General features: G+C 49.2%; 9 protein-coding genes and 1 non-coding gene across 10 annotated transcripts; 5 read left to right on the top strand and 5 right to left on the bottom strand.

The window, feature by feature from the left end:
* Nucleotides 1-1355: 1355 nt before the first annotated feature.
* On the top strand, nt 1356-2948 carry J7337_000358 (uncharacterized protein; the record flags this gene model as incomplete). The annotated part of the gene is made up of 3 exons (XM_044818113.1): nt 1356-2384; nt 2436-2585; nt 2637-2948. The coding sequence occupies 3 exons, from the start codon at nt 1356-1358 to the stop codon at nt 2946-2948; spliced, it is 1491 nt and encodes a 496-aa protein (XP_044685815.1).
* Nucleotides 2949-4301: 1353 nt separating this feature from the next.
* On the top strand, nt 4302-4881 carry SBH1 (Arf guanine nucleotide exchange factor sbh1; the record flags this gene model as incomplete). The annotated part of the gene is made up of 4 exons (XM_044818112.1): nt 4302-4304; nt 4414-4621; nt 4695-4790; nt 4847-4881. 4 exons carry the CDS (start codon nt 4302-4304, stop codon nt 4879-4881), a joined length of 342 nt encoding a protein of 113 aa, XP_044685814.1.
* Nucleotides 4882-6127: 1246 nt separating this feature from the next.
* J7337_000356 (uncharacterized protein) lies at nt 6128-7203 on the bottom strand (the record flags this gene model as incomplete). The annotated part of the gene is made up of 3 exons (XM_044818111.1): nt 6128-6766; nt 6873-7006; nt 7038-7203. 3 exons carry the CDS (start codon nt 7201-7203, stop codon nt 6128-6130), a joined length of 939 nt encoding a protein of 312 aa, XP_044685813.1.
* A 793-nt stretch (nt 7204-7996) lies between these two features.
* On the bottom strand, nt 7997-8352 carry J7337_000355 (uncharacterized protein; the record flags this gene model as incomplete). The annotated part of the gene is given in 3 exon segments (XM_044818110.1): nt 7997-8186; nt 8199-8273; nt 8345-8352. The coding sequence occupies 3 exon segments, from the start codon at nt 8350-8352 to the stop codon at nt 7997-7999; spliced, it is 273 nt and encodes a 90-aa protein (XP_044685812.1).
* A 476-nt stretch (nt 8353-8828) lies between these two features.
* Nucleotides 8829-12894, bottom strand: J7337_000354 (uncharacterized protein; the record flags this gene model as incomplete). The annotated part of the gene is made up of 6 exons (XM_044818109.1): nt 8829-9937; nt 9985-10802; nt 10849-11616; nt 11663-11899; nt 11951-12617; nt 12678-12894. The coding sequence occupies 6 exons, from the start codon at nt 12892-12894 to the stop codon at nt 8829-8831; spliced, it is 3816 nt and encodes a 1271-aa protein (XP_044685811.1).
* Nucleotides 12895-14135: 1241 nt separating this feature from the next.
* On the top strand, nt 14136-14234 carry J7337_000353. Its single transcript has one exon. It is a non-coding gene; the product is annotated as a tRNA-Ser (tRNA).
* Nucleotides 14235-16924: 2690 nt separating this feature from the next.
* Nucleotides 16925-18129, top strand: J7337_000352 (uncharacterized protein; the record flags this gene model as incomplete). Its single annotated transcript, XM_044818108.1, has 2 exons — nt 16925-18043; nt 18097-18129. 2 exons carry the CDS (start codon nt 16925-16927, stop codon nt 18127-18129), a joined length of 1152 nt encoding a protein of 383 aa, XP_044685810.1.
* Nucleotides 18130-19408: 1279 nt separating this feature from the next.
* J7337_000351 (uncharacterized protein) lies at nt 19409-20734 on the top strand (the record flags this gene model as incomplete). Its single annotated transcript, XM_044818107.1, has 1 exon — nt 19409-20734. The coding sequence occupies one exon, from the start codon at nt 19409-19411 to the stop codon at nt 20732-20734; it is 1326 nt and encodes a 441-aa protein (XP_044685809.1).
* Nucleotides 20735-20967: 233 nt separating this feature from the next.
* Nucleotides 20968-21873, bottom strand: J7337_000350 (uncharacterized protein; the record flags this gene model as incomplete). Its single annotated transcript, XM_044818106.1, has 1 exon — nt 20968-21873. One exon carries the CDS (start codon nt 21871-21873, stop codon nt 20968-20970), a length of 906 nt encoding a protein of 301 aa, XP_044685808.1.
* A 735-nt stretch (nt 21874-22608) lies between these two features.
* Nucleotides 22609-24963, bottom strand: J7337_000349 (uncharacterized protein; the record flags this gene model as incomplete). The annotated part of the gene is made up of 2 exons (XM_044818105.1): nt 22609-24896; nt 24951-24963. The coding sequence occupies 2 exons, from the start codon at nt 24961-24963 to the stop codon at nt 22609-22611; spliced, it is 2301 nt and encodes a 766-aa protein (XP_044685807.1).
* Nucleotides 24964-25658: the final 695 nt, after the last annotated feature.

Here is a 25658-nt window from a genome sequence, read left to right as displayed (position 1 = left end):
TCACACCTTCCTCTCCAACCCACCTCAGCCTATGGGAGCAAGAAAACCTCAGACTGCAAGAGAGGATGCCAAAATAAACCGACTCAATAGCTCAATAGTTATGTGGTATCTTGCTTACATATTTCTATCACCGCTGATCGAAGTCCTCAGTTTTCTTGCTCTACTCCACCCCAGTCAAGCCCAATTCGAGCCCCATCCCGTTCGGCCATTCTCAGAGGCATCTCACAGGCTCACAGTCTTCCGCTATCCCCAGCGACCCTGCTGCTCACTGTTTCCAGCGCATAGCACCCCCGGCTTCCAGCACATCTTCCCACTGTCGCTGGCACTCGACCCCGTCACCGTCGCCGCCGCCTCCGCCAGCCTTTCCATTCACCAACCTTGACCTTTTTCACTCTCCATTTCTCATCATCTGTAATAAACTATCCTGACCTGACCAGGGAGGAAAAGAGAGCCTGAGAAAGTAAAGACAACCTAGCCCCCTGCGCGCATTGCAACTGCTGTGCCTGGCTGGTTCTGTTCTGTTCCCCCCCATTTCCCACCTCAATTTCCTCTTCTTTCAGCTCCATCTTAAAGGCAATCATTTCGCTTGCGCGCCCAGCAGCCCAAGGTCTTTTTTTTCAGCCTCCAATCCGCCCGCTTTCGCCTTGCCTACTGTACGGATACCACTGGCCTCTCTCCTCCGCCCGCCCTCCGTCCTTCCTCATTCACACCGAGCGAGCTCCATCCCCGACCGACGCAACCCCCCCGATCAGGTTTCCTGACTTCTGCGGCCGTCTCGACAATTGGGACAATTCATTCATTCATTCCTTCGTTCACTTCTGCGACCCTTTTGGCCGGTTTTACAGCTTCGCTTCATAATCGATTTCTCGGTGCCGTTTGACTTCCAGCCTCCCCTGCCTCGGTCCAAACGCGCCGTAATTTCCCACCGTCGCCCTTTTCCTCTTCGCCAGTATACCCCGTCGACTGTTTCACACTCGCCGCTCCGAACTGCTTCGTTTCTTGTCGCGATTTAGGCCTCGATAGGCCATATTTGAAAGAGTTAGGGGTTATAGAGAATAAGCTGGTTTTGTTTGTCCGTGGTCAACGACGTGAGTTACCTATCATTCCTCGCGCGCTTGCACAAGAAGTTGCGCGATCGATGGGACAGTACGATTTTAGCTGGAATTTGTTCTGAAATTCGTTGCGCGGAGGGAGCAGCTGTGCTGGGACGAGCTGATTACTGCATCAGGCACAGCAACCCGTTTCTCTGCACTCCTGATCTATCAGCAGTTCTATCCACAACGACCTGCTTCACGATCCTTTACACCAAGTTTCAAAGAAACACCAGCTGACAATTTCACAGAATAATAGCAAACATGTCAGACAAGCTACAATCAAATTCGAACGACGAAATTCAGCCGCAGGCGAACTCTGCCAATGCTGAGATGTCTAACCAGGGTCAATTATCTTCAGAAGGGGGAGCGAGCTCTAAGAAAGGTCGTGGTCTCCTTAAGGTCCCATCAAGATCATCATCACAGCGGAACCAATCGTCACCAACATCTACGGGGTTGAGTGGGGCTACAGTCAGCGATCCCCGGAACAGCATCGGCAGTCGATCGAAAGACTCCAAAGGTAGCCTCCGTGCGCGACGACGGAACGGAAGCACTTCAAGCAACAGGACAGGCGGCGAGACTGAACCCACAAACACTGCTGCAAACACTCAGCCAAACTCTCCTGTCGCCCCCGCACAGAAGAAGAAGAGCCGTGGTGGCCTGTTGGCTTTTCTTGGATGTTGTGGCACCCCCGAGGGCCCAGCTGGAAACGAAGATAACAACGAAAACGTGCACAAGCTTGACGTCCTACCTCCGCGCCCAACTTCCGCAAGGTCACGAACCAACACTCCTCAGGAACAGCCCAGACCAGCCTCTCAGAGAGAACCTCAAACAACCGTATCTGCACCAGAGCCAAAGGACGAGGCTACCTCGTCAGGCTCAGCCAACAACGAAACCACAGCGACAGAGCAAGCCAACAGGGAATCGAAGCAATCGATTCCTCCTGCAGTTACAGTGGAGCCCCCCAAGCCCACACCCACAGAAGAGGAGCCAAAGGTAGCAGACAAGGCGGCTAATGACGGTGATGTGAACATGCAAGATGCTGCCACTGAAGAGCCAGAAGAGGCACCATTGGCCCCTGCAGTCGAAGCCCCAGCCCAAAGGACGATACCACCTCCTCCCCCACCCCCAGGTCCTGGTCCGGCTGTCGTGGCACCCAGCCAATTCACAGACGCTGGCCCATCAGCACCCGAGCCTCAGAAGTGGTTATTGCCTCCCATTGCCCCGGAGCACAAGGGTCGAAAATGTCTTGTCCTCGATCTTGACGAGACTCTTGTCCACAGTTCTTTCAAGGTATGCTTTGAGTAAAGGTGGATCATAGGATATGCGCTAATTATCATGCAGATCTTACATCAGGCCGATTTCACAATCCCTGTCGAGATAGAGGGCAACTACCACAATGTCTACGTAATCAAGCGACCCGGTGTCGACGAATTCATGAAGCGAGTTGGTGAGCTCTATGAAGTTGTTGTATTTACAGCATCTGTTTCCAAGGTGAGTCTGCCCAATTAGGGATGATAAATGAGCAAACTAACAAATCTGCAGTATGGAGACCCGTTATTGGACCAGCTCGACATTCACAAGGTCGTTCATCATAGACTATTCCGTGAGAGTTGCTACAACCATCAAGGAAACTATGTCAAGGACCTGTCCCAAGTCGGACGTGACCTGAAGGATACCATCATCATTGACAACTCGCCCACCTCATACATCTTCCACCCACAGCACGCCGTCCCCATCAGCAGTTGGTTCTCTGATGCGCACGATAACGAGCTACTAGACCTGATACCCGTTCTCGAAGACTTGGCAGGGCCCAACGTGGCCGACGTCAGCCTTGTCCTTGACGTCACTCTCTGAAGCATGAACCTTTCATAAAACAACTTTTTTTTACTTTGTCAAAAACACTTTTCAACGATTCGAACTACAACCCTTGATCTGCAGAGTTGCCATCATAGCGGAAGGCGTTTGGTTGAGAGCTTTCGTTTCCTGGTGTAGATGTACTATTGTCTAATCATACATAATTGAGCGGGTGGCACGAAACGAAACGAAACGGACCTTACCATTACGCTCCAACTTCCTTTTATACAAAAGATACCTGGCGGTCTTTGGTCGGCATGCATCAGCACAGAAGCCTCTTGAGGCAGGCTTTACCATTACATCTCACAGATTCGAAGCACAAAAGATGGATCAGCATCAGGAGAGGCAACGGGACACATATCAGGGGCTCTTCATCTCCAGGGACGGAGAGGAATGATGGGTAGCATGTCGTGTGCAGCATACGCTGGGCTGGACTGGCTGGGCTGAAGCAACAGGCAGTCTCACAAAAAGAGCCAAGAACCTGTCTTACCATATCCTGGGGATGATAGAGCTGGAGGAGGAACTGGACAAGTGGAGTGTATGGGATGAAGCGCCTTCGAAGCGCGGAATGTTTTTTGTTATCTTGATTCCCTTTGTCTTACTGTTGTCTTTGCTACCGCTTCTTATTCTTCATCTTGTCGTTGTTGTTTATTATTTTTTTTTGATTATACACCACCCCCTGATACATTCATAACGAGTCTGCGAGCGGACTCGGAAGCGAGCAAGAGAGCGTTTGTCGTTGATATCCAATCGGCCTGACCAAATGATAGGATCGACAGGTGTAGAGGCTACAGCCATCTCTCCCATACATAGTCTCACTAAATTGTAAAATTTCTTAACAAACCAACCCAAAAAACAGATGATGGTGGCTTTCTTGAATTGGATAAATCACATGTTTTCCTTTTGAAGCTTGACTTGAATTGGCAAACTATCGCATGGTCCGCTAAGTTAGCTTGTGCTGCAGTGGTGGAGCTTTACGGATACAGCACATGGAGCTCATATTGTGGAGAGAGCTGTTCCCTGTGGTCCCTGGCCTAAACTAACGTTAGAGGCTGGAGCTCTCTCTAGGTAACTCGGACACCAACGCCACCGGAAAATCATAGCACCGCGTCCCCTTCTTTCTGGTGAAGGTGGCCTCAACTAACTCCCTAAACAGGGTGCTCCATTTACGGGGGGGAATTGCACAACACCTCCATTAATTTAGTCCCCGTGTCGTCTCTCTCAATCTTGGTTCCATCCATCCATCAACGTCCAACTTCGTACCCAAACCATCCTCTCCTTTATTTCTCGGTTCTCGGAATCCTGCAGCGATTCCTTTGTCAAGTCTCCTTCTCCAGGTTTAATTCTTCAACAATGGTATGACTGCTCTACTCCCACGACTTGAATTGAAGCTACTGTCGCATTTGCGACTAAGCTCGAGTCTTTGACCCAAGAACATCAATTTGCTGACAGATACCGTCGATAGTCTTCTCCTCGTCCTTCTTCCCCCGTCAACGGCGGCGCTGCTGCCAGCGGTGCTAACATTGGCCGTCCCTCATCGCCTGCTATCCCTGGTGGTCCCCGTACTGCTATCCGACGACGCGCTGCTGCCGACCAGAAGGAGAAGATTGCCAATGCTCGACCAAGCAGCACTCGCGCCGCTGGCGCCGGTGGTTCCAGCAGCACCATGCTGCGTACGTTGCCCTTCGTGTCTCGATAATTGGTACACAAAAGGCTATCAGAAGACTGTGCTAACAAACTCCACAGGACTTTACACCGATGAGTCGCCTGGTCTGAAGGTCGACCCTGTTGTCGTTCTCGTTCTGTCCCTTGTCTTCATCTTCAGCGTCGTTGCTCTTCACAGTACTACCCCCCTTTACCCCCGCAGATATCAAATGTGTGTGCTAACTCTATTTCAGTTATCGCCAAGATCACCCGAAAGTTCTCCAGCTAAATTGCACGACGACGAAGGGGAAACTCAAAGAGAAGAGGGGGAGATGATTTTTTTATGGAGTAGGACCTCTCACAGAAGAGAGGATGCGCCATCTGCAATGGGGTTAATACGGCCACACTGGAAATTTTGTTTGTTGTATTGCGGTTTATGAGGGGAGCCTTTGTATTATATCTCGGGAAAAAGGGTCCGAACCGACAATCTGGACTTTGACTGTTTTGGCGCAAGAGAATGAGACCTATGCTGAGTGTATGTGTGTGGGTGTGTGTGTTGAACATTTGGCGTAGCATGCAGTGTCTTTCAAGTTGTCGACCTAAGCGGGGGCTATATTGTTGATGGGTCCGTAACTGACATGGCATTTGCTGAAGAGCCAAAAGCTCTATCATGGTAAGTCATCTCTGTTAAAGTAGCTCTCGTAGACTGGAGGTCGCCTATAGTTACTAAACAGTTACTATCGTACTTCGTCACTCCGCCTGGCGTCACAGATTGCCCATCAGGCGTAGGCTTTCTACAGTTTCTAATTATATCAAGATCGAAATGATCTTGTAGCATTAATAGTCTAGAATGTACTTGATCGTCTATGCAAAATATTTATCCATTGATGGTGTACGATAACTACCATCTGAGGTGACCGGAGTGACGGTGAAGTATGATACTTGTCAGCATTTGAATCATGGCAAACTCAACTTTGTGATTAGCAATGCAGAAGTCCCTGAGACAAGCAGGTATATTCAGAGGCTTACATCATTGTTGATATATCTATGCCTGAGCGAGCTCATGATGTCTTGGGGCAGCCTTTTCTGTACCATCCTCTTCAATGTAATACATATCTTTTCCATAAAAAGCCCAAGTATCTGGTGTTGATACGACAAATCAATCGAAAAGAGTCAGTTCAAAAAACGAAACGAAACCCGGCATTCAAATAAGCCTCCCTTCATCTTAAGTCTGAAAAGATCACATAGCTGCTGCCTTCAACTGCAGCATTCAGCGGAACAAGACTGGTTAACAGACGGAGACTGGCTCGGTAGGTCAGCAAATAAGTCAAACCCTGTCACAAGAAAAAGCAGTATGATAAATGCAGTACGGGATTACTCGAAATCTATTCTCTATAGAAAGGCCAAAGAATCGAATGGTGACACCATAGATAACTCAAAAGGGGGGTAGAGAGGCCAGTTTCCTCTCTGATGGCACTTATCTCATCGAAAACCTGACGGACAAGTTTGTTGGTTACTTCAAGACGATTTGCGTTCTAGCGGTTGAAATTGATGGGGTTGTTGATGTTCCGGTCACCTGAAGCTAGGATTTGTTGCATGAGACTGTTGTTGGCTTCGACACCTGCGGCAATTCGATTCAAGGCTGACTCGAGGCGGCGGAACGGACACTGGGGCTGGTTGTTGTAAGGTCCAGGGCCATCCTGAGAGATGTCCTGGAAAGGGTGCCCCTGAGGATCCATGAACCCATCTGCTGGGATGTCTTGGAAGACCGGGGGATTCTGAGGAGCAGCAAAGCTTCCGGGAACAGACATACCCTGGGAAGAAGCCATGTGGTGCTGCCCAGACTGGATGGGATGCGGGGGAATGTTTGAAACGGGTTGAATGTCATCAAAAGCAGGCGAGTTGCTAGAAGGAGCAGGCTCGGATTCCTCAGAAACGCTCTGCGATTCTTGACCAGGAGCAACACTGGGCATCTCTTGGATCGCGGTGAAAGATGCCTTGGTAGCCGTGGCTCTCCGAAACCATTCGGCCTGCGTAGCTCTGTCACCGGCCTTTAGAGAGTCAGCGTACCAAACATCGTGGGGGAAAGGTCTCAAACTCACGCTTTGGCTGTCCGCGATGTGGCGGGCAAAGTTCTGGAGCTGCTTTCCAAGTTCAGCAGCTTCGCCCACAGGCTGCCAAAGAAAATTAGAGATAATCCATGGGGATTAAAAAGGGATGAACCCTACAGGCTTGTAGCTACTGTGGTGACGGGCGCAGTCGTAGCAGGTAGAGACGAACTTGGCTAGCCGTGGTAGTTAGGACAGGTCTCGCATCGACACCGACACAGACATCGACAAAGACAGCGAGACGGAAAGGAGGGCGACTTACAACCTTGAGAGTAACAAATGTGCTTGTGGCCTTTTTCGGCCATTCTAGAAATGCATCTCACGCAAGGGGTCTCACGAGGTTTATCCTTGATAGGGATGCGATTTTTGCTGGTGCTCTTCTTTTTTGCCGGAGGAGAATCATTGTCGATACTGTTACCGTTCTTCTTAACAGCGCCGGAGACGTCGTCAGTATTCTCAGTAGTCTCGAGGATATCAAGGCTGGATGCCTCCGGGTTCTGCATCTGTTCGCATCAGCTCGAGATGACAAGAGGGTGAGGAGGGAGAACGCACAACTTCGTGGCCCTCGCTACTCTCTCGTTCGGAGAGACTATAGATACGAGGAATATCACTCATTGCAGCATTATGATACCGAATCTCGAAAAGAACTTTGCTTTGTAGGAACCAAAAATGGGAAGTGGGTGGTGATGAAGGAGCAGGAGACTTGGGGCTCAGGAGAAATAAAGACCTCTCCCATCTGCTAGTCAATCGGACCTGCCAGGTTGCCATCACTGCCAAACATCGAGTAAATACCTTAGCTTTTACTTGCACAAAAACCTTTCATTCTTCTATTTCTTTGAGTGCAAACGTAGATCTGCCTGGCTTATTGTCCGTCTCGACATGTACAAGATCACTTCACTACGGTACGGACGATATAACTCTTACAGCAGCAGAAACTGGCGTCTGTAGGAACCAGACATGCATATAAACACTACTCTTCTGTACAAACTAACTAAAGGTGTAGTTACAGGCCCCAGATCTACTATCCAGAAGACTCTTCAACACACGCTGCCGATATCTTCAGCATCCAAGGTCTCGTTACACGTCAAAGATAAGTATATGGTAGAGGAGAAGCTCAATTTGATGTGGCAACTAACGTCTACCCAAACAAGTCCAATGCAATACGACAAAAGGACGATACGGGCTCCTCATCCTCAGACTTGGTCTCCACAGCTGGACCGTCCTCCCAGTTCACTCTGAAGAGCCTTGACGGCTGAGTGAAGCCCTTCATACCTGTTTTCCAGAACCCGAATATCCTCAGTGTTTTTCTTCAACACCTCGGCCTGACTCATCCCCCCTGTCCCTGGACTCTCTACTAACCTTCTCCATGAGGGCCAACCATTTGGCAGTGGGATTCTGGGGTGGAGGACGCGGATACCGCTTCTTCTTGCTGTCAACTTTGGCCTGTTTCTTCATGTTAGCATCTATCGGAGGCGTATGCGTTGTTCTATGGACTTACATGTCTTTTGGCACTGACACTCCATCCTGAGGAGACTTGGCTGTGGACGGGTCTGCAACTTGTTGCCCTGATCGCCTAAGAGAGACGTCAATACAAAGACTGAACAAGACGCTGGATGTATTTCACTTACACTTTCGTTCTCTTACTCAGACATCTTTACTGGTCTGGTCCGTTGGCAGATCAGGGATGATTGAGTATGGTAGTTGTGGTGTAAGTCGTGAACGACATGAGATGTCCAGGTTGAAGGGGACAACTGACTGGAACGGGTGCCATGATTGACCTATATATACTAGTTTTACTGGCCCTGCCCTCACTTTATCTGGCAAAGACGTTGATAGACAGAGACAGGGGAATGGATACGTGGTGGATTATTAGTTAATATATGCACGCCGACATGATGCACGCCGACATGATGCACGCCGACATGATGCACGCCGACATGATGCACGCCGACATGATGCACGCCGACATGATGCACGCATACACTAACGCGGCTGTTTGCACAAATAGGCACGCAATTGCAAACGGCACCATTCATTTGTTTCGTGCTTAATACGGGTATCCTAGGTAGTTTATTGCAGGTTTGTCGAATTCACATCACATCGTCGTCTGTCCATTGCGTTTACCGCCTCATCTTCCTGATGGGCCTGATGCATCTCCCCGATTCATCTTCAAACTCTCCTCCATTGCCCGCTTCAACTCCTCGTCATCATCATCGCCACCACCCGCTGCACCCTTCCCCTTTGCCATTTGCTTTCTATACTCTTCCTCCGCCAAGCTCTGTCGCTTGACGTACTCCATGACGATATCTTCCTCAGACCGCTGGTTACTTTCCTGCTCCATAGCTTCTTTCGACGCTACAATGGCCCATTCAAGTTCATCATCATTCTCTTCCCTCGGCGGGAGCGCCGGCGGAGGTTGGTTCCTCGAGGCTTCAATAGCTCGCCTGAGCTCCTCATCATCTTCCTGGGTGGATGTCTGGGCGGGAGGCTGAGACACAGTATCCGTTGCATCGAGCTCTGGCACATCAGAATAGTCGGGCAATGGCACATCGTTGCCTAGACTCTGCTGGATCGCCTGCTCAACGAGGGCCTGATACTCCTCGTCCGTGATCTGATAGTCGGCGTCTTCGAAAATGGAGGGATCCTTCAGAGGAAGAGGGCCTGCCTCGTTCGACCCAACCTGTTGCCGAACAGCCTTGATGCTCTCGCGGATAGCTGCCTCCACATGGGCATCTTCCTCACTGTTGCCACGCGATGTCTCCCGCACTGACGCCTGAATGGCCTTTTCAAGCTCGGGGTCCTCGGATGAGCTCGTTTGTATACTTGCAGCACCACTTGCGTTTGATTGTGGGACAGGCGCGTCCAGGAATCCCCTCTTCCATGCATCCTTGTCGGCGTGAAGTTTCTTTCGTTCTTCAAAAGACATATTCTTAGTCTGTCTCCATCCTGTACGCGGCCTCTCAAACCCAGCCTCTGAACTGTCAAGACGGGGCTCCTCAGGGCGCTTTCCTGCAACCTTTTCCTTTCTCTTCCACTGATAGAAGTTCTTGAGGTCGAACTTGACGTTGTTCCATCTTTGGACAACATCTTCTCTTTCGCCAGGTGTTGCCTCGTGCATCTCGTGCTGACCCTGGATAGCTCGCGATGAAGTAATATAATTCTGGACGCTCTTGGCAAAGAACTTGGAGACCTCTGCATTCACACCCTGCATGGTGTAAGCTGGGATGGCCCAGAAACCTGTTTTATGTCAGTACAACATTCCCAACTTTTGAAAACAAACTTACCGGCTGCCGGCTTCGCAATCAAACCTCCGATGCCCTTGCCAAAGCCTTTGACCAGCCCCTGGACTCCCTCCTTCTCGGCACCTTTCAAAGGCTGTGTTACCAGACCTGTAATGCCGTCAAACAGGCCATAGCCAAACTCCTTGCCTGCGACGACAACCCCGGAGCCAACTCCCGTTACCTTTTCGACGGGACGAATAGTATCATCATTATACAGCCTTGGCATGTTTCTGAAACCTCTGGCTAGTCCAAGGCAGAAGTTCATTGGTGTTCTGGCACCAGTGGTCACAACCCGACCAACTCCCTTTCCAGTTCCGACGGCTGCATTAACATAATTGACAGACGAACCACGGCGCTGTTGCTGCTGCTTGCCAGCCGCTTCTTTGATCTGATCTTTCCAAGATTTGTCATTGATCGATCCTTGGGTACTAGATTGGTCTGGTGACCAAGGACGAGAGGAGCTGGATGCTGTGTCACTCAGCGTTGGCTGTGAGGCATTGGAGTGAGCAGTAGTAGAAACAGTAGAGCCCAAAGTTTCTGTGTCTGTAATACTAGGTGCAGGTGTCGATCTTTTCTCCGGCTCATTTCCCTGAGGTGCGGGGAGCGATGTCTCGCTACCTGATGCCAGAGGGCTTGTGGCATTCTGTGCTTCTCCTGCTGCGGAGTTTTTCTTCTTGGGCTGCGACATGCTCTTGAAGAGCTCTCTGGGCATATCGGCGATTGCCATTCCGATCCCTCCTATATCAGTGACAAGTGACAATGTGCAAGCAGAGATTGGGTCAGTCGGCTGTTCTTCTGTGTTGTACTCCGTCATACGGTATCTGTACATGTTAGCCCAGCCCTGGCGGTTTTCATGTCTCAACTTACAGTTTCAGGTCAGACCATTGCAGTAAGCCTTGCTCAACCAACACTGCAGCCGCAAACGCACTCAGCCTTACTTGACTTCTCCGTACGCGCCATGCCGCAGCTCGGCTTGGAGCCAAAGTACAACGCAACTTGTCCGTGTCCAGATGATCGTGGAAGCTCTTACCACCAACGTCAGTTCCTCGCTCTTCTCGGATTTTCTGGCCCAGAATCTTGGCCTGCTCCAGAGTCTCCGGTTTGACACAGAATTTGATGGCTTCTGCAAGCTTCTCTGCTGTCAGTTGCCTGTAAGGAATGGGGTCGGGGCCAGCATTGGCTCTCGCTATCATAGCACCCCAGAATGGTTGATCACCGAAGAAGGGGACCACGAGAGTAGGTTTTCCAGCCTTGATACCAGCGGCAGTGGTGCCAGCACCACCGTGATGTACCACACATGAGACGTGCTCAAACAGCCAATCGTGAGGAACATTGCCAAGCATAAACACACCATCAGGTTTACCAAGATCGTCAGCACCAAGTCCACCCCAGCCCTTAGAAACCAATGCTCTGACGCCTGAAAGTCTGACTGCCTCAAAGATCATCTCGGTCATGGCATTGGGGTCATCGACAACAATGGATCCAAATCCGATGTAAACAGGGGGCGGGCCATTTCGGAGGAATGCTTCTAGGTTTGGATCAGGGGTGTATGAGGAAGCAAGGTTGAGAAAATAAAAGCCAGCAATGTCTATATGTCGTCCCCAATCGTTGGGCTTGGGAATCAATGCCGGTGACCTGTACCAAGTTAGATATATACCTGAAATGCACTAGAAGAACTAACCAGCAATATGTCCAAGAGATCTTGAGTCTTGCAAGAAGTCCAGGTGCCCAGATCAGTGAAAGTGGGGGGAGATCGAGTGCCTTCTCCCGGAACCTGTTGATGACATCTCCTAAGCCCTGCCATGTCATCATTTCGACGAGTGTGTACGACATGTAGTTCGTCATCACGTCGTCTGTATTTGATGACTGGATATTTGCCAAAGGGTGAGGAAAGGCTCGTGTTGGGGACCAAGGCATGCTAGAGGAGCGGTCAGTATTCATCAGCATTGTATCAAAGAAACAAACTCACGTAAACATCATGTGTACCGGGATGCCCAACTTTTCAGCAATGTGGACATGGGCGAAGCTAGGAGGGTTTGCGATGAGAGCATCTGCAACAAATGGCTCTTGACCAGGTCCGCCTGGCACCTCCAAAGACACGTCCAATGGAGCATTTGAGGCATGTGGTTTTGGTGGCGGACCGAGACCGTTTCCTCCTTCGATACAAGATCGCCAACACCCCATAAGAATTTCTTGAATACCTTTTCGGCGTTTGCTAACTTCGCCACTTGTGATGGCATCGAAACCAGGCATGAGACCGGGGTGTTTGACCATAAAAGCCATCAGCTCGGCAGGGTCGCCTCCAATACTGAAGAACTCGAGACCATTCTCCTCAACAAAGGATTGGAAAGTAGGATGAGTAGCGATTCGGACTCTGTGTCCGTAAGTTTCCTTGAGGACCTTTCCCAAAGCGACAAAGGGTTGAACATCACCGCGAGATCCCACAATCTGCACGACGACATTGAGTTTGGGTGGTGGTGTTTGTCCAGGCAGACCTCCCAGACTGGGAGGGATATATGCTGGAGGAAGTTCAGGCTGCTCGGGCTCAGGTGCAAGTTGACCTTGGAGCGTTGGAGCCAGAAGGTCTGTAAGCCTCCTGTTCTTAGCATTAATATTAATATTGACTCGACCATCGCCTAGAGAATGACGCAGGTTAGTTTATACAAGCTTGATATGCAGAGACGGATGGCATGTACCAGTTATCGCTGCACCAGCGTCAAACCCAGGCTGAGAGAAATGAACCTGATCATGACTCTCTCCATAAGGGGGTGGTGCTCCAACTCCTTCAGCAGAGTTAATATCCGGTAACTGAAGGTCGTCTGAGGCCACAGCCCCTGTGTTTCTGTTATCGCCATCGCGGGGTTGATGCTGCTGACCCGCAGCAGCAGCTTTTTCATCAACAATGCCTGCCATGAGCTGCTCACAGGTGATGAGAGGTTTGAGGGGAGATCTAAGTTTGGACGATCATTTGATAGTGAAGAGTGAGTCTTGTAGGTACTAGTTATAGATAATGCGATGAAGATAATAAAAGAGGTCGACGGTTAAGTTAGCAGTTAAGTTAGCGGTTGATGTTAGTGGGGGAGGGAAGTTGAAATAACGACGTCAGCGGATACGAATCAGGAACGAGGCAAGGATGTTAAGCTCTCAGCCACACGAGACCTAAATAAGCTGCGCTTGAATGCTTCCTATTGTGGTAAATTAATCAATCAATTTTGTTTCTCAGAATCGCATTTTGTGAGAGTGATTAATTGTTGTTAGCAATGAGCTTACTCTTTCACTTACGCAAGCTGTGAAACACGAGATCAAGCACGCCCGAATAGGACCTATATAGGACTAATGATTGTGATTCTGCCCCGTACGGAGTAGACAGAGTAGGGGCGCAGTCTTACAGCATTGTCCGTGTATGAAATAAAAATACGACGGGAATAAGACCCTATCGATCAAGGGATAGCTAGACTCTTGCATGAGATGCCTTGACGTCTGACGAATCTGCCCAAATACTCTCGAAGCCTTTGCATGACTTGTGCTTATCCGCCCTTGTCCGTACGCAACTCAGCCTCAACTTTCACATTGATTCACATGCCGAGACTACTAGACATTGACATTTGAATTGTATCATCAATCTGAGCACATGCTGTGACAAAACCACGACCTGTTGTCAAATTATAATACAACGTGACCGAGTGATTAACGCGATGCTGTGCCATCTTGCACAAGACATTAAGGCGCCGTGCTCAGACGTAGGCGAGTTGTGCCTTTGTAGTATTGCTTGAAGTCACAACTGACCCGAAGTAGCACTTATGAGTTTACGTAGTTGTGGTACATCTCGGGTGTCAGTTGTGTGAGAATACAGGAGAGAAAGAAGGCAAATGGTGTTGCTCCGAGTGAAAAATATAATGGCGACTTTACTTGTTCAGTGACTGACATCCTCAGCATAGCCACGAGCGGAAACTATATGGTTTCCTATTTGATATGTACTCCAGATAAAGCACTGTCAAAAGAAGCAGAAAGAATCCTTTTCCTCATGAAGAATGAAAGTATATTTGGCAAAGAGATCTCGGTGTGTAGCCCGGGGAGTTTGGTAGGAAGGCGATAGTGCCACAAACCTCAGCCATATATTTCGGCATTATTGACTATCTTATGTAAATAAGTTAGTCACTTTGGCCGAGTGGTTAAGGCGATGCCCTGCTATCTCCGGAAAGCAAGGTTAGGCATTGTGTTCGCACGCGTAGGTTCGAATCCTGCAGGTGACGTTTCATTTTTTCACCATTTTGGTAAATGAATCAATTATATGATACTTGTTGTATAACAAATACACACATCAGCGCCGTTGTTTTTTAATTAGTCGTAGAGAGGTTTATTTATGTGTTAAACACAAGATTGTACCTTTAGACTGGCCCTTTTATTATCCTTAATATTATAATTAGGGACATAGTTGTTAACTGCGCTAGTCAGTGTACTTTAAGACTGCAAGTGGACCATTGCCAAGCGAACTGTTACTGATTTGTATATGACAGGCGATAGGTGCACTGAGATGCAGGTAGCATTTCGGTGCGATCAAATCTGACAATGCCATAGCCTGGATCAGTACGACTCTCACCCTGGAGACGAAGGAGACATAACAAGATCATTATAATACCTGTGTATCTTGATATGATCGACAGGCAGCACGGGCTCAATCACACTCGGGTGCTGAGACAGCGTCTTATAGTGTCATATTGGTCGTAACAGGCACCTTAAGGTGTCAGTTCGAGGGGGGAAAGCATTTCAGCTCTTGCAGTTCGTTTGCAAATGATCAGAAGACGTGAGTGAGTCTGAGATGTCGGTTGATACCCAGTCACATTACTTCATAAATGATCCACCAAAAGACAATATTTGATATTGTTTCTCTCCTGTAATGGAAATATCCTCGCAGTCTCGGAGCTAGCATGCCCTCGTCGGACGGACGAGATGGACGACCGAGCTGAATTTTTCCGACCAAGAGAGATTGTCGATGGTAGGGTCAATGGGTCTCATACAAAACAAGGCATTCTATGATCGATCAATGCATTCATTCATGATCAGTGGTTATTGAGTGTTCTGTTTGGCCTAACTGCTTGGCATATTGTCGATAGATCACTGTTGATTAACTTGTATTCAGTATAAGGCTTACTTGATGAACAGCATCTGATCAAAGATCATAGATTGATAAGACGAAAGATCAAGGCTGAGTTTACGTGAGGGGGGCATCCTTTAGATAGGCCGTTTGCGGCGCCATAGTTTCAACTCCAGGCGAGCGGGACGATGCTCTCTAGCGAGAACCCGGCACTTGAGTGACTAACGGAATCTCTGCTGTGACCGCTCCCGGCCTGACTAAGTCTGTTTCTGGCAGCTCACAAGAAAAATTGACCGATAGACTCAGGAACTGGACCGAGCAGGAATTCATGCCGAGAAGAAGGGGACGTTTCCACAGAGAGTACGACCCTTGTTATCTCGCTATGGATGATTTGATACCCTGTAGTTGCGCATTCGGAAGGCGTTCTCCGTTCCCTGCTTTGGAAATGTTCTAGAAGACTGAGAGCGCACATGAATAGAGACCTTGCATGGCGTGGCAAATGTCCCGACAGAGGTAGCTTGACTCGTCATGTCTTGTCTGCGCCTCATTTTCAACGTCATGTTCTGTTCTAGCTAAATTAGTTTATCAGACAAGCATAAAAACTCTAAATACTGCATCCACCAAGATTACAAAACATGGTGGAGACTGTATCCGAGTGGGATATCGAGACTAGGAGTGACACTCACTCAAAAGATCCACCGAGAGATCCTTAACAGTGAGAGATTATTCAGTTCCTTGGCTTGTGATGTCCCCGTGAAACAGACGGAGGATCAACTGGATACAAGATGCTCTATGCGTAACAGGGGATTGCCTCATATGGACCACGGATCCTTATGTGAGCATTAGTGATCCAAGACAAACTCTGCTAGCTTTACGATCATCGCCTCCCTAGATGCCCTGGCTGTTGGTTATTTTCTAAGCTTAAACTACCTAAAATTATCGTCAAACAAAACATTTCAGCTCAACCACACAAGGGGCTGAATGACTCGTTGCTTTGTTAATGCCAACCACTAGAGAAGCATGCTCATGAATTGAACCTGTCACACTGTATAGCCAATGCCCGATCTAGTAACCGTCTCCCGCGTCGTAAACTTCGGCGCGGTTGAACTATGCGATCGAGGTGTGAATGACACGAGTTACAGGGATCACCATGCCAAGAAACATGCTGTATCACTCCCAGCATACCTAGACTAGCCCTCCACATTTATATCCTCGAGAACGGATGAATTCTGAACCGGAGCATTGGGCCAAGTTGCCAAGATTTGCGACTGCGCGTATATGACGAGTAATGTAGTATTCTTGATACCATATAGCAAATAACGGGCAACAAACACCAAAGAGGAATGTAGTATAACGAGAGGACCTCTGCTATCTTCTATCACTATCACTATCACATACCTACAGAGTCCAAGTGCCCATACAAAAATCCTTTCACCTGTTACAGAAACGGATCAGATAGAGTAGAAGCTGCTACAGGCGCAATCTCGGTAGTGGACCCAAGGCAGCGGCACTCCGATGCGTGGCTCATCCTCTGCCGTTGCATCGCATTACGAATCGATGTCATTGGCCTTGGTTAGTATCTCCATCTCTTAGACTTTGCAAGGGGCACTAACACAGACAGAGCAGCAGATGGGTTCATTGTTAATCAAGACCAGGCAAACATCCTTGACCATGGCCTTGAGCTTGACCTTGACCATAGAATCCATGTTTCCGTAGTATTCAGTCTTGACATCAACTCTCATTCTCTAAAGCTTAAAAGAGCCGCTTCGCCCTTCTGATCAACACTTCTTATTCCCCAGCCAAGACACTCTTTACTACCCATCACACACTCATTCTCATCACATCACAATGCGCACTCAGATCTTTACCAGCGCCCTCCTCTCGGGGGCCATGGCTGCTCGTCCTTTCCTCGAGCAGCCCGACACTGGTCTCGAGATCATCGTCAGCGATCTTCCCACCGGAAAGCTCCCCAAGCTCGAGCAGATGATCGGCCTCCCTGACTTTGAGTGGGCTGCTAAGAACTACCTCCCCATCGAGAACTACACATACTACCGCAACGGCGCTGCTGGCGAGTGGTCGTACCGTAACAACCTCGAGGTCTTCCAGCGTTACCGCTTCAAGCCCCGAACTATGGTTGATATCACAAACGTTGAGAACACTCTGCCCACCAAGATCCTGGGCCACAACTTCTCTGCTCCTTTCTTCATCAGCCCTTGTGCTAGGGCTGGTAACGCTCATCCCGATGCTGAGCTTAACCTCATGAAGGGTGCCGGTGAGGGTGACATTCTCTACATGCCCGCTCTTTACGCCTCTCTCACCATTGAGGAGATCGCCAAGGCCAAGTCTGAGGGCCAGGTCGTCTTCCAGCAGCTGTACCTCACCTCCAACGACACTGAGACCCAAGAGCTCCTCGACCGCTCCGAGAAGGCTGGTGCTGCTGCCATCGTCTTCACCGTCGACTCTGCTGCTGACGGCAACCGACACCGTGCTGCTCGATTCGGTGTTGGTTCCGCCGACTCCGACTACTCCTACATCACCTGGGACTACTACAAGAAACTCCAGAAGATGACCAAGCTCCCTGTCATCATCAAGGGTATTGGCTCTGCTGCTGATGCTAAGCTTGCTGTTCAGCACGGTGCTCCCGCTATCATCCTCTCCAACCACGGTGGTCGCCAGCTCGATGGCAGCCCCTCTGGTCTTGAGGTCGCTCTTGAGATCCACCAGGAGGCCCCCGAGGTTTTCAAGAAGATTGAGGTCTACGCTGACGGTGGTGTCCGATATGGCGCTGATGTCCTCAAGCTTCTTTCTCTCGGTGTCAAGGCTGTTGGTCTTGGACGTCCTTTCATGTACGCCAACGTCTTCGGTGTCGATGGTGTCAAGAAGGTCATCGACATTCTCAAGCACGAGATTGCCATTGACGCTGGTAACTTGGGTGTTCCCGATGTCCAGAAGATTAACCCCAGCTACGTAAGTTGACATTTGAATGTTCATGTCTGATCAATCACTAACACAATGTTTAGGTCAAGTGGCAATTCAACAACTGGAACCAGTAAATATGCATTGCGATGGCGTTAGGTGGTTGAGCTGTGGTGCTGGTACATACACATCTTGATTCAATTGTTTATATTTCATCATACATATAGATCCAAGAACATAGAGCATGAATCTTCTTATTACTTCAAATGCTAGTCCGAATCCTCCGTTACTCGTACCTTGTGGTCCAAATGTGTTTCTTCACAAAGCGTATCTTGGCGATTGGTCATTATATGATACATTTACTTGGTTTCTCTCTTGTACTCCTGACAACAATTTACTATTTCTTCACTATCTATTTATGATATGGCAAATGGAAGAGAATAAAGGATAGCATCCGTAGGCCCGTATATGTTTATGTTGCCGACATGTAACACAGATAAAGCGTATCCATATTCTAGAATTCCGATTAGTTGACATGTAAGACATGCACATGCAGGTGCAGCTCTGAAACACATAAATCATCCTCTATTGCATGCGGAATAATCCCCCGTCCCGATATGGGCCGCGTCTTGTACATGTGAGAGTCATATCATGTCAAATGATCTGGAAGAAGTCGTTAAATAAATGATTTGTTTAGAAAATCCTTCTGTCAAATTTCCTGTCATAGTCGGATTAAAAGATGCGGCTTACAATCAGCGCCCATCCCGGCCCCGACCCGGCCGACTCCGGGAGTTTCCCGACTTCGACTGGAGCGGTCGTCCGGAGGCAGCATATTCCCTGCCATAAAAAACAAAAAAATGGCCACCTGAGCGAAGACGTGTCCCTTTGCTTACAGCTCCAGCATCTTGCAGATAATGTCACGTTCCGTGAAGCATCGAGGGCCTATAGATTCGTGATTCAGGTGGAACACAGGCCGTTCAGCTCTTATGTCGTGCAGTTACATACATGGATCATCCATCTACGATCTCCCGGCGGCCCCACGAGGCGGTATGGCCCGAGTTACAATCCGAAATGATAGCAGATTGCTGTACTGTTGAGGTTGAGTTATAAATACTCGGAGATATCCTGAGCCCTGTCCCATTCCTGTTCTTGTCTGGTCTGGTTGGCTATTGATTCTCAGTCCATGTGCTATTTTTGACCATAAAACTTATACAGAGCCCTACCTACCAAACTCATATGGTCTTTCAGCCTCCCGATACAGTCTCTCTATAAGCTCTCAGAATAGCCGGCTGTACTCCAGTCATCCCTGTCACTTCGATCCCGAGCCTGCCACTTCCAAGACAAATCTTCACCAGCTTCCTATCGACAGTTGATAGACAGTCTCGACCCCAACTAGAGCATTCACCATAACTCAACATGCCTGGATCTATCAAGTCTCTTAAGCGTCGGCCTACAGCCAAGTCAGCTGCCAAGCGCATCGGCCGAATGTTCAAGCGTATAAACAGCGATGACCCTGAGGCAACTTCACCTGCAGATTCGGGCTTCTCCAAGGACTCGTTTGAAAGTTCTCGAGTTTCGACATCTTCTCGATTCTCTACGTCCTCAAGTATGACTGCAAAGGAGAATATCGAGCAGCCTCGGCCTCCTGTATCTCGATACGACACTGCACCACCGAAAGAACGTGAAGTGGTACCCCCTCACCCGTTCTTCTCGTCCAACTCAGAGCCACTTCTTGAGCATGGCAAGCCTGTTGGGCCTGGTATGCCAGTTCAAACTGAGAAAGTGATTGAGCCCGGCACGTTGCCTTCACCTGTTGACAAAGAGTTAGGGGATGAACCCAAGTTGTCCCAAACAAAGCTTGAACACAAGCCTCAGTTGGTTGAGAAGCCTGAGGATATGGACAACACATCAGAGTCACTTCAGCAGATCACTACACCCAAGCAAGCACCACGCCCTTTGCCAGAGCCCCCAGTAAAGAAGAATGTACCTCCTGAACCCAAGTCGCCGATTCTCCCAAGAAAATTCAGAGAGGAGTCCAAGGTCACCCCTCAGCCATTGCTCAAGTTCGAGGTGAAGATGTCACAGAAGCCCGATCCAAAGGTCGAGCCAAAGGTTGAACCCAAGCCAAAAGCTGAGCCGATAAAGAAGACGGCAGTTCCACCTCCAACTGTGGAAGATGAGCCGGAGCCTATCGTCATGCCCGTCAAGGAACAAGCAAGACCCAAGCCCAAAGCTGGACTCCAACACAGCCCTCCAATCGTTGACCATCAGGCGGTATCTAAGGCTCACCCTAAGGATGTCCAGCCAAAGATGGAACCAAAACTCCAACCAAAGACTCAGATTCATAAGAAGAGCTCACCTGTGCAGCCTCTTCCTAGTTCTGAAGTCACCCAAAAGCCATCAAAGGCACCGTCTTCAGAAGTCCCAGCTACTTCATCAGCGCCAAGTGTTCCCACGACGCCATCTGCTATAGTAACATCTTCTGCCCCAAGAGCTTCTTCTATCCCCAACACAGCATCGGTCCCTGTGTACTCAGTCACACTCAACACAACAACAATATTTGTACCCAAGACAGCCCCGGCTCCTTACACAGCTCGAGCCCCTACGACAGCCCCAGCTCCAGTCATAGCAACTGCACCCAAAGTTGTCATGTCAATGCTTGGCTGGACTCTACCAAAGCCTGCTCCGATCCCTAAACGAGCTCATTCTCCAGCAACCTCGTGGATCGTATCTTCTGCTTGAAGTTTGATGATTGGCATGCTGCTATAATTCAGATAGTTTCCTTTGTTTATGATGCCTGTTAGGATTGGATAGTTCTTTACGTGTAATTGGTCAAGATCGACCCAGAATAAACAATAAAACAACTCAGCAAACTTGAAACTTGACGATGCATAATTATGAAGTCTATTATCTTGACCTTGATACGATATGTGGCATGATTCAAGTTCTCATTCCTGTACGATCTATCTTTACTCTTAATCTGATGATTTCTCAAGATACCCTTGTGAAATCAAGCCCTGGACGAAAGCAACGACTCCTTTGATAGCAACAGGCTCGATAGTTCCCGGTTCATCATACGAAGGGTCAAACGATGCAATCGTCAACGATACCGGCTTCGTCTTTGAAGGGATCATCTTGAAGCATTTCTCCAGATCATCTGCCAGCAATCCACCATGCGCAGAAAACTTGTTGACATTGCCAACAGAAATATCGAGAGCGTCAAGATCCAAGTGCACCATAGTTTGACTAAACTTCTTCTTATCGAGGACCTTGCCAAGTTCACCCTCAAAGTCAACATGCTGCTCTATATCTCCCCAAATGATGGGGAATCCAGCCTCCTCGACTCGAGAGCGCTCAAGGTCTGTCACATCTCGCATACCGCAGTGCACAAGGTTTTGCTTGAGATCCATGGCCTCAAATCCGTGAATACTAGCCAAGAGAGTCTTCCAGCACAGACCTGCCATCATGGCAACAGGCATTGAGTCAAGATATCCACTCTTAAGGACATCAGGCGTGTTGAAGTCGTCGTGAGCGTCAAACCACACACAAGAAGGTACTTCCCCAAGCGCAGCTGTTAAACCGGCTTGAACACCAACAGTGGTTGAACAGTTACCAGCCAAAATGATAGGGAATTCTCCCCTGCGAGTGATATTTTCTGCAAGTAGGGAAGTGCGACGCAGAAGCTCGAAGAGGCGACTGATATCACCGTCAAAGTCATCAACAGGTTCGATCTCGTGAGCGTTGACAGTCACGCCCAGGTTGCGAATTGCGTCGATGAAGCCGGCATTGATGAGCGCTTTTGGCCCAGCGCCAACGGCAACATCTTCGATACCAAGATGACAGGGAGAACAGAGAACAGTTATGGATTTTGCGGGAGACATGTTGAGTATGTATGATCAAGTTTGTGTGCCGTTTTGGGGGATGCGAGACGTAGAATAAGGCTTCTTGTGAGCTAACAATGGAATCTTATCAAATGGTCTAATCGAAGCACACGGAGAGATACGAATAGTTTGAAAGCAGACGGAAAAGAATAAACAATCAAGCAATGACTACCTAGGTACGGAGTAGTGTTCCCTTTATATATGCGATCATGGTAACTCCTTGACCCTTGCCAAAGCCGGAGCCGGAGCCGGAGCCGCACGGATATCAGGCAGGTATCTCCAAGCTTTAACCATCCACTGACAAACACTAAGAGAACGATAAGGTAGTCCTTGCTTTGGCCCTTCAAGAATCATGTCGTTCTTACCTTGAGCCTGACGGAATCGGGGTCGAGGTTGAGTCAGAGAGTAGTCACTGGTACCTTACCTTAGCTCTAGCTCTGACTCGTCCACTTAAGGGCGCGCATTTTGACAACGCTATTGATCAATGACTGCAACTCCAAAGAACGACCCGTAGCCTACGTAGCCCTGGAGATCTTAGTCAATAGTTATTGGTACCTTCATTCACCAATCGAATGACTTTACAAGACTCTTTGAATTCAAATCTAGTAGCTGTCTTCTTCCATCCAGAAACACCCCTAACCCAAAAATCAATTCAACATATTCCCGAGTCCTCTGCTACACGGGTCTATCCCGTCCAACCTATTGGACCAAAAGCGCCAGCTAAAAGAAAACCACTCATGCGTACTCCATTGTGTCGCCTCCTCGGCGCTCTCCAAACAGATATGCTGCCTCGAGACAAAATCGTCCATGTCCTCTTTCCATGCGTCGTTCGCTGCCGTAGCAGATCAAAACTGCGTCGACGATACCGCTCAAGATGCCTTCCATCGCGCCCATAACAGAGTATCCAATGAAACTGGCCATCATACCAACGACGTAGGCATAAGCCGAACCTCGGACACCCACGCCATCTGGCAGCTGAATTCGAAGCTGCTTCGCGGTAATCACCCAACCTGCAAAACCAAGACCAGTGGCCATGATAAGTCGTGTTGCCACAAGCAGCAGTTTGGCAAGTCGATAGGGCAAGAGTCCATTGGGCTGTCCGCGATTTCGCAAAGCTCGCGGAGTCAATGTAGTTGTAGGGACCGTTGGGGATACAAGCTCCATCTGATCCAGGCCCCTGGCCGAAGTAGCAAGATTCTGAGAATGTATAGCAGAATAAGTAACAGTCAGTGGGTTCATCAGTGCGATGACCGGTGTTGGGATCCAAAACGATGCAATATTTGTGACGGTAGCTCCGAGTTTCCTGGGTAGGAAAATCAGAGGTGCTCGAATCAACAGAGACAAAAGAGTTGATTCGCAGAGACTGCCAAAAACAGTCGTGAGAGCATGGTTGAGAGCAGCTGAAACAATCTCGCGCGAAGGCGTAGCAGGCCCAGCATTACGATGAAAGTACCACTGGGATACCGTTGCGGCTGTGGTAGCACGATGAACAGCATTGATCACCGAGACCGTCCACATGTAAAGGAAGATGAATGCAGCACCTAGCCACCAGCTTGAAAGCTGAATTACGAAGCGGAGCATGGACTTGCTAAAATGACCGCCCATGAAGACCCTGGTAAACATAGCGAGCCATGCCCAGGTCCACACGACAATCAAGGCCAAACATCCAAAACCAACGAACAGCAGCGCTGAGTTCTGGGCTAGAATACGGCTGGAAAACTGAAGAATCTCAATCGCCTGTTGGATGGCGCGTCGTCCTCGTACTACAAGCCAGATCCATAATATGCAAGAGATTGCAGGGATTATAGAAGCCCATCTCATGACAGAATCCTGGAAACTGCTCCCGTGCCATCGGCCTTTGAAGGACGACACAAAGGAGTATATCGAAAAGGAGAACAGGATGACTGGCACCGCAATCAAGATCACGCTGACCAGAGGCCGCACAAACGATCGTAGGGCTGCCAGCCAGATGAACGATACAAACACGGCCACTACTGTATCCACCGCAAGCATGTGAAATGACTTTTGTAGTGTAGTGTAGATGGTGTCGCCGACCGGGCTTTTCCGTGGTGATGTGTGAAGCCATACCAAGAAGAATGTCGAGAGCATGCCAGCAAGACTGATTAAGAAGATCCAAGCGAAGAAAGGATCATGTCGAAAGATTTCACCCTCGATGTATTGAAATGTCGTTTGTACAGGCTCTTCGTCCTGGGGAGCACCTCGCTGTATACTGGCATCGGTCTCTGTCGTAGACTCTCGCCTCGTCATGAATGGTGTTCGTTCCGCATCTGTGCTCTTAAATTGCTGGAAAGCCGGAGGGCTGCTTTCTCGCGGAGTTTGTCCTCCCAAAAGCGAAGCCGGAGGGTCCTCATCTGGATCATCTTGCGACTCGAGTCCAACGTCAACCATTTTGCCTTTAGCATCGGTTCCCTGACTACTGTCTCGGTCTAGACTTGAACGAGCATCGTCTTCGGCTTCTTCACCTATGGTATCTCTCGCAAGTCCTGGGCGGTGAGTGCTTCTCGTTCCATTCCAGCTGCTTCGAATACCGCGGCGCATGCTCATATCTCGATATGGACCCTCCTGGTTTAAGCTGTCCTCCAAAGAACCCCGGCTATGGGCGTCGGATTCAACACTATCGGCGAGTTTGCTTGCAGCTGCTACCCGCCTTGACCTCTGGAGAGCAAACATATCGGCAGCCTCTCGATCCCTCTCTTCCTCGTCGTCCTCTTCCCGAAATTCGTCCAAAGTGCTGTGGAATAGTGGTGCATCTTGGGCAGCTGATATGCGCGATGCGAAAGCTAATTGACCAAACCGAGACCCGGCGCCGGTTTGTTGATATGGGTTTCCTCCATAGCCTCGACCCAAGAAAGATCTACTTGGTCCATTTCCTCGTCCTGTTTCGCGCTGATTCCGTGTGGAGCGGGATGGCCACTCTGATTGTCGTGGAGGATTGTCGTTGTTATCGGCTTGTCCGAAGTTCGATAGCCTGGATTGTGACTGGGCTAAGAACCTCGATGCATCTAAAGAACAAGTCAGCTTGCTTGCAAGACGGCGTAGGGAATAATAGGACATACACTCCGAAAACATCGCGCGCTCTCGACTCCTTCCGCCTCACGTGCGGGCAAATATGTAGGAGCCAGTCCTTGTTGATGTAGATATCTGACGTGACGTAAATACGGTGATAGGCAACCACAGGTATCGCCGTGTAAGCGCAGAAGACGACTGTTGTTTGGGATTACGGGATCGCAATAATGGAGGCTGGTAGATAGAAAGTGGAGGTGGTGAGGAGATAAAACTGTCGTCCAGGCAAAGGCAAAAAATCACGGCTGAGATGCAGATGAATGAATGGCTGGTTGTTAAAGGTTAAGGCAGAGAGTGGTGGAAGTACCCGACCCAGGTCATGAGGCGAGGCGGCAGATGGCAGATGGACGGTCCGGGGCTTATCAGCGAATGAGTCGCTGACCGATTGCGTCCATCCCCAGTGCAGTCAGTGCCAAAGGTGCCTAGGCAGATCCGCTGGGAGGACCCCTGTTAGTGGGCCTAGCCTCTAGGTACCTTAACGGACAGAGCCACCGAGGGGGTAAGAAAACACCGAACCTGGATATAGGGTGTCAAAATAAACTTAGTAAAGAGTCCCCTAAGCTTAGGCTAAATTTACCTAGCATTTTCATCACTTAGGGTCAAGGTCCTGAGTTTTCTTTTCTCCCCTAGAGAGCCACCTGGGCAGGCGGTCAATGACCTGAAGACGCGAGCACCTCAGGCGCCACAGGCAGCCGTGGGGT

The sequence above is a fragment of the Fusarium musae genome, chromosome 1 (genome assembly GCF_019915245.1).
Source record: "Fusarium musae strain F31 chromosome 1, whole genome shotgun sequence".
Classification (NCBI taxonomy): domain Eukaryota; kingdom Fungi; phylum Ascomycota; class Sordariomycetes; order Hypocreales; family Nectriaceae; genus Fusarium; species Fusarium musae.
Note: the sequence above shows the minus strand (reverse complement) of the source record. Positions and strands in the feature narration are given on the sequence as shown.